General features: G+C 36.2%; 1 protein-coding gene across 1 annotated transcript; it reads right to left on the reverse strand.

Moving 5' to 3' along the window:
- Positions 1–10807: 10807 nt before the first annotated feature.
- On the reverse strand, positions 10808–12927 carry LOC130621278 (piggyBac transposable element-derived protein 4-like). The gene is made up of 2 exons (XM_057436581.1): positions 12484–12927; positions 10808–12408 (listed from the first exon to the last, which is right to left on the reverse strand). The coding sequence occupies exons 1-2, from the start codon at positions 12925–12927 to the stop codon at positions 10972–10974; spliced, it is 1881 nt and encodes a 626-aa protein (XP_057292564.1). The 3' UTR covers positions 10808–10971.
- Between the last annotated feature and the right edge of the window lie 236 nt (positions 12928–13163).

A 13163-nucleotide genomic window follows, 5' to 3' on the forward strand; every position in this document is an offset into this window, starting at 1 on the left:
TACTGCCACTACTTTTGGTAATTGTAGGGAGGGCCTTTTTAAGTTGGAAAGGGTTGTTTTTCTTTTAATCAGTAGCTGGAGTGGTTATGAATAAATTGTCAGAGAGCAGAATTATTTCTGTTATAATAAGAAGGGTGGGTGTTAATAAAATTGTTGTTTTCTTATTCTGACTTTGAAATAGGTGGATTTTTATTCTGACTTCTTTAAATAAGTCGGTGGCCCGTGAAAAAATCCACAAGCTCGGCCATCTCTGTGATACCACACTGAATCCGCCTTGCTACTTCCGGTACCATTTTGCGTGAGAATTGTATATGGGTCGACCGTCTTTAAATTACACGCTGGAATACGGCTATTATTAAAGAGACTAGCCGGAAGACCCGGCGTCGAAACGCCAGGTTAAGCCACAAGTAACTGTTGTTGAACGCCCTGGGGAGCGCCTAGTAAGAGTCGTAAACTGTGCCACACGGTCATGTGGAGTGGTTTAGTACAGATATGCAGTATGTCGTAAATCAAGTGAAGCGCATACACCATTGTAGTGTTGCGACTGTCACATATATTATAAAAATAACTTTCCCGCAACAAACCTGAAATAAAAACAGAGTTTACAAACCGTTGTTTCTCCGTCATAGCAAAAAAAAATAGTCAATATTATTTTATAAGTTTCAGTAAATATTAAGAAATTAATTGTGACACTGGACTGGGTGCTTAGTAGGGCTAAACCGTGTCACACATGAGTTAATAGCCGTATAAAACCATTTTCCAAAAAATCTACATCGCAACAGTTAAAGTAAAAACGGAGAAAACGTTTTTTGGAAAATGTTTTTGGTGAAAGCATAGTACAGTTAACGGTTTTGCACAGGCGTATAAAGATAATACCATTTTGAAACACAGTTTCTCGCAGACTGTGTTTCAATAACAACACAAAAAGAAGTCCTTTGCTAACACGGGGTTGAGCGGTGGACTGACCCCTTAGTACAGGTAAACCACATCGCACATGCGCCTAGGCGTAACAGCCTTTTCCAAAAAACAGTCCGTTGTTAACACTGAGCTTAGCGCTTAGTACAGGTAAAACGTGTCGCACATGCGTATAAGCTTAATAGTCTTTTCCAAAATACTTCAGTTTAAATAAAAAAATAGGAAACAGACCGTCGTTAAACAACACGGGATAGGCACATAGCACAGGTACTCCGTGTCTCATTAATAAACTTTTGACTTTTGCTAAAGTTTATATTACAGTAAAGTGGTAGCTAACTACTTAATTGCATTTAGTATGAAAAAGATTACTTAAAAATTCTGTTGCAGCCAACTGTACTTGGTTACTTTTACATTTTAGCTCGAGGTGGCTAACCCCAGTCACAACCAAGTAAAAATCGGATTGGCTAAGATAACACAAAAATCAGAAATGTTAGCTAACATCTACGTTGGTAGCCAGAATCTTAAAATTGGTTTTGTTTAAAATTAATATATAGCTAGAGAACGTGACAGTAAGAGGCAAATAAAACTAATACAAAGCTTAGGTGGCTGAATAATAGGTAGCTTAGCTAGCTAGCTAACTATAAAGTATAGGTGAATAAACATGTAAACAAATAGAAAAATACCCAAAAGTAGTTTTAAATGAAACTGCGATCTTGTTAAAATACAAAGAGAATTATTAGAAAGAAAATATGAACCAAACAGTTAAGAAACTTTTCTTTCCCAAGCAATGAGTTGGTTCGATCTGCTTGCCAAATTTCAGACCGATAACGTAAAAATCGTTGCTAAGAAATATAAAGAGCTTTAGCTTCTGATTGGTCATTTATATAAAACTCTGCTCCTGATTGGACCAGCGGGAACCCGTTCCTGTGCGAGTGGGGACCCGACGGGTTTTTCGTCCCTGCGTATTTTGTATTTCGTGCGTGTTTAACACAAGTCGCTTTTGACGCACGAACAGACAGACGGAATACGGCTATTATTACAGAGACTAGCCGGGAAACCCGGCGTCGAATCGCCGGGATGAGCCACAAGTAACTGTTGTTGAACGCCCTAAGGAGCGCTTAAAAAGAACTGCAAACTGTGCAAAACAGTCAGGTGGAGCGCTTTAGTACAGGTATGCAGTATGTCGTAGATTAAGTGAAGCGCACACACCTATAGTGTTGCGACTGTAACATATTTTTCAAAAAATAACTTTCCCGCAACAAAGGCTGAAATAGAAACACAGTTTACAACCCTTGTGACTCCGTCATAGCAAAAACAATCGGTCAATATTATTTTATTTTGTGGAATAAGTTTTTGTAAAAGTTAAATAATTAATCGTGACACTGGACTGAGCGCTTAGTAGAGTTAAACGGTGTTACACAGGTGAATAGGGATAATACCTTTTTGAAAAAAACTTTGTTGCAGACTCTATTTAAATGAAAACACAAGAAACAGTCCTTCGTTTCTTGCACAGGGCTAAGCGGTTAGTCCAGGTAAACATTGTTGGACATTCGTACAGGCGTGATTCCCAAGAAAGTTTAAAAATTAATTGTCACAGTGGGCTGACCCGCATAGGCGTAACAGCCTTTTCCAAAAAACAGGCTATTGTTAACACTAAGCTGACCGCTTAGTACAGTTAAACAGACTTGAACAGTACCCTTCTCCAAAAAAACTTTATCACAACTTCGGTTTAAATGACAACACAGGAAACAGCCTGTCGTTACCCCTCCAGCTAAAGCAATTGCTCAGCCATTTTATTTGCAAAAAATTTTTTAAGAAAATAATTAAAGATGTATAGCTACCTAGCTAAACTGCATTTAGCATAAGATTTATTGCTGAGAATATTGCGATATTGATAGCCAAACTGAATTTTTATACTATCACTTTTTAGGTAAATATATGAGATAGCTAAATGGCTATTTCCTCGACATAAAAATAAATGTTGGGTTGGAGAAAAACCTCTTATACCAAACAAAATTAGTAAAAAGTAAGGCTATTAGCTAGTAGCCTTCAAAATATTCGTTCCTAGCCAAAAATCCTAAAACTCGTGCGTTTAAGATCTGCACGTAGCTAAAAAATGTGACAATAAATTTATCTTCACATAAAAAACCCAAATATTACAAATATAAAAAGCTTATAGAAGACAAAAAGGTGAAACAGACACAACCATTACTTTTTAAAAACTAAAATAGCCATCATGTTTCTTCGTTGGCATATCTAGGCCGCGAAAGTCTTGATTGGTTTTTCAAAGAATCAGGCGTTTTGATTGGTATACACGTGCGAGCGGTCAAAACATAGCCAGTTAAACTGTCAGTAAAACCATCCTAGTTGTTTTCTGTGGCTCCTGGGGGCGGAATCGGCGATTAAGGTCACGGGGGTAAATTATTATAAATGGCGCATTTAAATAATGAATTCATTTTAATCACTTAATTTGTTTTTTAAATTAGAGGTTTATCAATTAAATTAATTAAATTATGTAAGGAAATAAATTAATTTCTGTAATTTATTTTGATAAATCATAAGATTTCCAATTAAACAACCCCCTGGTTTCTAAAAATTCGCAGAAAGATCAAAGGAATATCGGTAACCCTTTTGAACAGACAAAATACGGCTATTATTAAAGAGACTAGTCAAAAGCTTATGATTAAAGCCATTGGTTCGCCCGTACCTTAAATATCGCATTGCGTGTTTCCGTAACACGACTAATTTTCCTCGGTTAAACAGACAGACGAAATATTAAAAAAGAGACTATAATCGTAACCCCGTTTATAAATCAACGGGTTCGCCCGTCTTTTATATACCGCATGTGGTGTGTCTCGATATTTTGGTATCATTTTGCGCAGATGCAGAATACGGCTATTATTATCGCAAACTGTACCATACATTCAAGTGGAGCGCTTTAGTACAGATGCAGTATGTAAATCGAGTAAAGCGCACACTATATTATAGTGTTTTGGTGTAAAATATTTTTCCAAAAATAACTTCATTTGAAATAAAAACAACCTGTTGTTATCCTGTCATAGCAAAAACAATCGGTCAAGTTTTATATATTTTGCGGTAAAAGTTTTCGTGAAATTTTAAAAATTAATAGCAACATCGAGCTAAGCACTTAGCAAAGGCATGCCGTGTCGCACATCCATTTAGGCATAATAACCTTGTCCAAAAAACATTATCGCAACTTTGGCTTAAATAAAAACACAGGGAACAGCCTGTCGTTTACACCGGACTGAGTGCTTAGTACAGGTAAATTGTGTCGCACATGCATATAGGCGTAGTAATAGCCTTTTTTAAAAAAAAAAATTATTGCAACTTCCTAAAACAATCTTCACTCAGCAAATTATTTGGCAGAATAAGTTTGCAAAACTCATTGTAATTTAAATAAAACACATTCGAAAGCCTGTGTTATATTGCAGTAAAAGGTGCAGCTGTAACACTTATTAACAGAAAGTATATTTAAAAAAATCGACAGGCAAAAAAATGAACATCTTAAGTGAAGAAAGTCAAATTATGGCTACTAGCATCTTTTCACTGATATATGTTCTAAATCTAAACTACGTGCAAGTTATATATATATTTTAATTTCAAGTTCAAAGTATGCCTCTACCTGAAAAAAAAGTTTGGAATGGACGCTCACCACCTGCATTATATTGCTTGTTGATTTGCAAAAGAGGGAATGGACTGGTACATGGCATACCGGCTACATTATTATTTTGCCTGTCGATTTGCATAAAAGGGTTGGGGAATATAAACAGCAAACGTCACGATGAAAGTGTGGTCCTGACCTATTTTGAGACAGAAAGTCTTGAACAAACCTGTCAAAATAGTTTCTATGTATTTATTAAACAGGCGGGTCAAAATTTTTTGTGCACACTGTAGTTGCTTCCTTTCAAATCATTCTCGCCCATACGACAAAAATATGTGATACAAAGTAGATACATATACAGTGCGTAACAATAAATAAACGTAGTGCTAGCTTGCGTCAATGATGGTAAGTAAATGCCAGCAAACACAGAATGTATGAACGTTCAAAACAAAAAAAAACTTTCCAAAAAAATTTTTTGACCATTGGGAGCTTATTTATTGGACGAAAATTAATAAGCAGGGGGGGGAAAAAAATCTTAGAATTGATAAGCGCCCCCCCCCCCTCCCTTTGTATTACGCATCCGAGAGTAGGTGGTTTGGTATAAATATCAGTTGGGCATGCGGAAGATTCTTTCCGTTCTCAACATGGCTAGCAAGAGCTTGAGAGACCGTGTAAAGTTAGTTTTCGAAAACAAAAATTTTAATGAGTTACCTCAAATATACACTCAATTAATTAAAAACGTTAAATGTAGTTCTGTTTTGCCACCTACCTACGTGTTGCAAAAACAACTTACTTTTGGTTTTATCCGAAAAAATTGCCATGCATAGAAATACCTACCTGCCTATGTGAAATCAAAGAAGGATAGTTAGCAATTACTTCGAAGTTGGTTGTGTATGTTTATCTTTAGTTGTTTCTATCATAGCTAGATATCCGTTTTCGTTACTATGACCACTATGTCGTAGTGGCTTTATTAATGTAGCTAGCTAAGGAGCTAAATACTATTTTTTTAAATTCATACATTTTATCAGGTAAGAATAATTTTATATATAAATGGGAAAAGTGTGATGGCTAGCTAGCTAATTTTTGGTGTTGATTTGGATCTCTTTGATTGGTGCTGACTTAGCTATCAAGCTAGTTAGCTACACAAAATAGTGCTCTGATTAGAGTGCCTTTTTTTCTTAACTCGCCAGCAACAAAAAACCTTTGTCCTGCTTTGCGTAATTTTTCTATGAGGGGCTGGACACCTAACTCCTGTTCTTTTGGGAAAAAGAGGGCTAAAATAATTTCCAAACGACACTTTGTGATGCTACTTCATCGGATAGAAATATTGTTAAAGCGTGACAAACTTTATTGTTGCTTGCACCGAACAGTCAGGATGAACTGATAATTAGCCTGTAACAGAATATATAGTTGGTCGATACAAGATAATAACATCGATTTAAAAAATCCGACAAATTCATTAATTCTGTGTTTACCTTTGTTTGTTTGAACTTGTTGAATTCAATTTGTCAATTTGAAATTTCATTTTTTTGGATTTGTAAAACAAAACAATGACCAATTATTTTCTCCAAAATGAAAAACTGTAACTAATCAGACTCTCCAAAAAGAAATTCAAATTTGTTGTTGAATTCAATATTAATCAATTTCGACAAAATACATCCTGTATATATTTATCATCCACAGGTTTTAAGGTCATGTTAACAAAGATATCAAAAGCCAGCCTGATTAAATATATATACACTAGTCGATAAAGCCCGTGGAAAAATCCACTAAGACAGGACAAAAATGAAAAAGAAGCGGCATTAAAATTTTGATGACGTCAGCAACTCATTCACAAAAAAAAATTGAAACAATGTTTTTACGTTTCCTCTATTGTGCAGTGCAAAGAACCGCTAAAACAAAATTTTTTTTTTACTTATTTATATGCCTGTTGCTTTCATAGTATAGGTCTTGAAACGCTGATCAAGAAAATGTATGAGATTATGCATTTTTGACAAATGGTTGCAGAGATATTAGGGTTTAAAGTTTTTTCGATGACGTCATCAACCCGTCCATTCCAAAACGGATTCGGGACCCAGGTTTAGAAAACTTACCCAAATTGGTCCCAGGTGGTCCCTAGTTACCCACGCGATGAAGAAACATTGACGTCACCACCTCGTTTCCAAGTTAATTGGCCTCAAAGTTTTAATTGCACTGTAATGGCTTCATTAATTTAATATAAGATATTGATGTTAAAGTAGTGATATTGGCGTCGCGCCGTAACGTCAGAAAATTTACCATATTAGACATGCATTTTTCGGCAACATCAAAATTTAACATTTAAGACATAACTTTTTCGGCCACATCAAAGGAAAATGAACTTATCCACTTTGCCTGTTACAAACAGACAGACATAGTCTCTGTATTATTACATTTACTAGTCGATAAAGGCCGTGGAAAAATCCACTTAGACAGGATAAAAATGAAAAAGAAGCGTCATTTCAATTTGTATGACGTCAGCAACCCATCCACAAAAAAAGATTAGAACCTTGTTTTCACGTTGCCTCTATTGCATAGAGCTTAAACTGCTGATCAAAAAAAACGTTTATGATCATGTGCTTTTGATGAGCGGTTAATGAGATATAAGGGCTTAAAAATTTTCACAGACAGACAGACAGACCCACTTAGCGCATTATTATATAGATACTAGTCTATAAAGCCCGTGGAGAAATCCACTTAGGCATAAGGTCATAAAAAAGAGTTTGTTTAGATGTTTTGCTGACGTCAGCAGTGCAGTGCAGATAAAAAAATTCGCGAAATTTGTTTATTCTTGAATGTGCTTGGAATGACAAAAGTGGAATTGTTTTATGTGTATCAAAATAAAACCTGATAATATAACTTAATGCAACAATTTATTATAGTGGCATACTGTGCAAGCTGGGGAGTGGACAAGATATGGTTGCATTGGAAGTAAGATATGATAGGCCATGTTACAACAGCTACACCAAAATACTTTGGGCAGAAAAAAAAGGTAAAATATTGCTGTATGAAAAATCATTCATGAAGTTTTGTGACAAATATATCAACAAAAAAATAGTCAATCAAGGAAAAGTATATTTTTTAAAACATTTGCACAATAGATTTGTGAAAATTAGATGCTTCTAACTACAAGTCAGAGAGATTAAAGGCTCGTATATAACAGAGTTTTCCACATATTGTTTTTCATCAACCAAATGTAAGAAATAGTAGTGAGTTAGTATTTCATGAAGTTACAGTTGCTGGAGATTTGCTTCATCAACGATAAGTTATGGAAACAAATACTCAATCATCTAGTCAAGTTAAAGAAAGATGTAGTCAGTTAGAAGTGGATGAAAGTTTTGAAGGTACGTTCTGCATGGTTTTAAGGTTCAATTCCTTTGCTCAGCTTCAAGTAATGTCTGGTGACAGTAATATGGGCATAATGCTGGGTGGCCAATTCCATGCAGAACATTGCATACATATATGTATATAGATGTATACATACTTTGTTAAAGAAACCAGTTTTTGAAAAATCCAGTAGAATTTAGTAACTTAGAATCAGAAAGAAATAGGTAATTTTGTTTAGGGTTGCTAAATGTGCCAAGAATGTGTGGAATTAGAATGAAGTCTTAAAAAGTCTGTTATTAGAAAAGACTTGTTTCAAAACATAAAATTAGGCTCTAACAACATCCATGGTCAAAGAAAGAAAAAGAATATGTTCATAATTAGAAACTGCTATTTTTTACCAGTATATTTGAAAATATGTAAAAGTAGTTGCAACATATATACCTATACAAGAACTCCAAAGGCTTGTTAAGAATGGTGTATAGTTCTTGTATGGTATAAAAATACTGTCTTATTTTTTTAACAGAGGTCATCAATAATCAACGGGGTCAACCAAATATTAAACGTGAGTTGTAATTAGCTGCTCTTAATTTGCGTGAGTTATTGAGAAATGCTCCAAAATTCACTAAAGCATTGTCACTTGGGTGATCATGTGAGCAGTGTTAGAGTTGCCGCGAAGGTTGTGGATGGAGTCTGTTGCTAAACACCTGAACCTCGCTCCTGCCGTCATTTTTGCTTTCATTGTGGGATACGTTGGTAAGAGGGAAAAAGGTCTCGGTAAGGTCTAGTATAGTGGTGAATCATACTAGACAGTGATTGTGCACCTAGAACTGCGTTTCCATATCGGGTTATTTCAACCATATGTATGCGAGAATAAATCCTACTCCTACTCCTTATGATCAAAACAGCTTTGTTACCTTTGTGCTGTCCGCGCTTGCGCTATCGTGCTTAGGGAGTACGACAGTGATTTTGTGTTCCTTGGATTCTTCTTGCTAATTTTATTCATCCTCTATTTTAAATTTGAAACTATGTAGGCCAGCTGAATATTTATTCTTGCAAACATTGCACTTCTTCGCGGTATGATTGGTAGTTATAGTATCGTAGGAACCGTAACAAAGCTTCTTTCTTCCACTTGCTTCTGTCATGGTAAATTTGATCAGCTGGATCAGTCTACCCCTGAGATTGTCAACTTTGGTGTCGACAACCTCCTGAAAGTTTCTATGAAATAAGTTATAAAAGAAATAAAAGGGTTCTTCTCAAAAGAATTTTATGTCGATTCCTGGGGCAGATCGGAGTCTTAAAAGCCTACATAAGACGTCACGGTCATCAAAGGATGTCTACTATAATTCACACTTTCAGATAGTTTGGCTCCTTGCGCAGTTTTTTTCTTTTGCTTGTGGTATGTAAGGTTTTCCTAGTATCTCCTTCACGATTTGATTCAGTATCCTTAATCTAGCACCTTTGCGATTTCTTCTTCATTTCTCATAGTTTCGGCATCTTAAGGAGCACTCCGACGTTGTTTGATGAACTTGGCTTCTATTTCTAGCTCGGTCTTTCTTATCTAGTCAATTATTTTCTGGTCCTATATAGATTCTTTTCTCGAAGCTTCACTGGATACTTTGCTGCATTTGTTGTCATCACGCTTATGTTAGTCAGTGAACAACAGAGTGCACTTGCTGTGTACTTTATCAAAGCAATTAACAAGATCGGTAACTCTGGACAAGACTGTTTGACTATAGCTACTTGTTGCACTTAAGTACGTCGCAGATTTCAGTAGATCTTCTCATCAATCTCCGAAAGATTCGCTTCTGTTCGTAAAGCAATGTTTAGAGCTTGTAGATCCTACCTTTTTCAGTAAATTTAGGTCCCCTGTGTTCGAGCTGTGCGGTTCTGCTTCCGCCAATTCATGGTCCTCAGCGACAGGCATTTTTGGAAACAAGGATTCGAAGGACTCCAGCTTTCCATATATTTTTCTTTTTGTAGGGGCCCGGGGCGACAACTCCATGACTCTAGCCGGACCTTCAGCGGGTTGTTATTTAATCGATAAAAACAGAAGTACATATATAAAATAAAAAAAGCGAAATAAAGTATTACCAAATGGAAAACTGGGAACGAAGTGGACTGACAGAAGCGATGTGAAAAGGTGTAAAATCTTTCTCAACTTCTCATTCCAATTTTAGTGCGTACGCAAAAAGAAAGCAGGCAAAATAGTCCGAAAACTAAGCAAAACACATATTTAAAATGATACTTACTAGAAATTTGGTGGCTGATAGCCCAATTCAACTAAGTAAAAAAAATATTTCAAAAAATTCTTCGCCCAACAGCGACAGAGCTAAAGAAAGATTTATTTACATTCACTCAGCAGTGATAAGATTTAACTCAACTGACTGCAAAAACGTACACAAAGCGATGAAAAGCAAGGACAATTATAGACGTAATAAAACACAAGTCCACAAGGGGACGATTCATGATATAGAACGAGGCAAAAACGAGACAACGTGTGGGAGGGTACGCAAACAACACAAAACTAAACAAGGTATAGTATTTGGGGCGGTGACACAATTGGTCCCTTTGAAACAAAAATACCATAATAAATTTCAGACAGATTTCAATTTTGGATTTTTGATAATGTGATTACGATACGTGCATAAAAATACAGCCTATAGTTGCTTTTAGTTTCAGTTGTGCTAATACGTTGGGTCCCAATCACGTATATATACGTTGTGCGATCTTTCGCAATAACTCAACGACGCATATTTACGTTAGGGGAAAAAAGGGGATAATTATTGTTTTTGTAATTTCTTGGTTATTCTTCTCTTTTGAAATTGTTTATTAAAGTTTAAAGTTTCTCGTTTTCAAAGACAGATTTATTTTTTTGGGAAATATTACGTCTATTACTTACACAAACCATGTCGGTTATTTCGCTGTTTAAAGGAAGTAATCATAACACTTTTTGAAATTCGTTTTTCGATGACACAAATGATACATACTTATATATATATTGACGAAGAAAAACACATTGTTTTAAAACAAACTGTCACAAATACATGTCTGTACATGTATTTTTAACTGAGAATACTAAGAGATGCGAACTACTCCTCTTCAGATGATGATTTTGCATCGTCGAAACCGACAACGCCAATATTCTGGTGATGGATGCGGAAACATGGATCAATGCATAGGGCTGGTTGTTGTGGGCATCCAGGGCATATGTATCTTGTTTCGCGTCTTTTACCATTCGATGAGCAGTGCTTGCAGGTTCTGGCAGGGTGTTTCTTTTTTTCTGTTGGTTCAATCGCAGCTAAGTAGTGAAAAGAAGCTTGTGGTTGCATGTGTTTCGACGGCTTTGGTTGGCCAACCATGCTCGTTATAATGGTGTCCTTGAATCCTTTCATGGCTTTAACTTTTGGAGATGGAGTTGCCTTTTTATATAGGTAGAAAGCATTTTCCATGAAAATTTCCAAGATATGGACGCCGACCTTTTTGTACCATCTGATTGTTTTCCTCAATCCAGAATGATACGAGAGCATTTGATCTGATCGATCAATACCGGACATGTTGTGATTGTAAATATCCACAATGTTTGGCTTCTGTCTAGATTTCCCATGTCTGTTTACGGTCTCAACCAATTCAGGAATAAATGCATTGCTGATCATACGAACATCCCTTTTGTCCTTCCATTTTGTGACAGAAATGTCGTCTGACGACCGAAAATTCATTTCTCCTTTTTTCAACTTTTTCTTTGTAACTTCCTCGGGAAGGTGTTTTTTGTCTGCTCGTAGGGTGCCAGAAATGTAAGTTTTCCTTTGCGTCATGTACTTTGTCAATGGCACGGAATTATACCAGTTGTCGGTAAAAACATGGTACCCTTTATACAGATAGGGATTCATTATGTGAAATACAAAAGTTCCTCTTTGTCCCAATGCTTCAGTGTCTGCAAATTTCACACCTGAATAAATCTCTGCTTTTAGAACGAACCCATCATTGGTGCACAATTCGAAAAAATTCACCCCATACTTATGCCGTTTGTTTTTAATATACTGGCGAAAAACCAATCGCCCTCGCCAAAGCATCATCGACTCATCCAAGGATAATTCCTTTTCAGGCGTGTAGACATCAGCAACTGTGCTGTTGTGGTGATTCAAGAGAAATCTGACCTTACTCAATCGATCATTCTGAAATGATGGTTCCTCGCCAAAATTCAAGAATCGCATGATTGATTGAAACCTGTTTCTAGACATTTTTGATTTGAACAGTTCGTTTTTGTATAAGCGGTCTGTAGAGCAGTAACAGCGATATGATGGCATAGCAACAAGACCTATGTGAAAAATCAAACCGAGGAACTGTCTCATCTCTTCCAATGTTACGTTATTCCATGTCTTTAAGATACTGTTCCTTCTCAATGGACGAGAGGAGTTTATAACACGATCTGCATATGCATTTGATCTATCGACGATTTCTTGTAAAAGTTCGTCGTTTATGAATAGATTGAAGAATAACAAGGGATCATCTCCACCAGGAGCCTTTACCTGCAACCCAGTATCTTCATTGAAATCAAATGGATTTATGATAGGGACATCATCTTACCAATCAAATTCATTCACAGGGCCCTTTCCATCATTGAGATCATTACGAATAGCAGAATCACCTCCCCTCGATATTTCTTCTTCCTCGTTTTCGTTTTCTTCCCTTGAGCTAAGTTCTGTAGCAGAATCCTCGGAGTCTTCAATGTTTCTTATTCTTATTTTTGAACGATGTGCTGCAGTTTGCAGGCAACCACGCGTCCTTACACTTCGACCTCGGCCACGGATATTGAATGCACCACCTCTTGTTCTAATCCTCCCTCCCCTATGTGTTTGGGGAGCAATATTTTGTAGGATTTTGCGACCAGTAAAGTCAGATTCTTCAGATTCACTTTCTATTTCGGATTCGGAAGTTGATTCAGCATCTGAAGTGAATTCTTCGTCAAACGAGTCAGCTGAATCCATTTCACTATTTTCATTCATTATCAATTCAACAGCTACCTCAGCACTGTACCGTTTTGCCATTTCTGAGAAAATGAAGCAATAGCAACTCATAAACGAAGAAAATAAGAAAAACGTTTATTCATGAGGACAATTCCTACATCTCAATTTTTCATGTGACTATGATATTACATTACAAAGTGGTTCAAAATGATTTTCTTGTCTTGAACATGCCTTCTTTATGAATGGTTGCTACAAAAAAGAAAACAAACAACTCACTTTACGAATACAGACGTCTTTACTAGCACAGCAGTTGATGA

This window comes from Hydractinia symbiolongicarpus, chromosome 12, assembly GCF_029227915.1.
Source record: "Hydractinia symbiolongicarpus strain clone_291-10 chromosome 12, HSymV2.1, whole genome shotgun sequence".
Taxonomy (NCBI): Eukaryota; Metazoa; Cnidaria; class Hydrozoa; order Anthoathecata; family Hydractiniidae; genus Hydractinia; species Hydractinia symbiolongicarpus.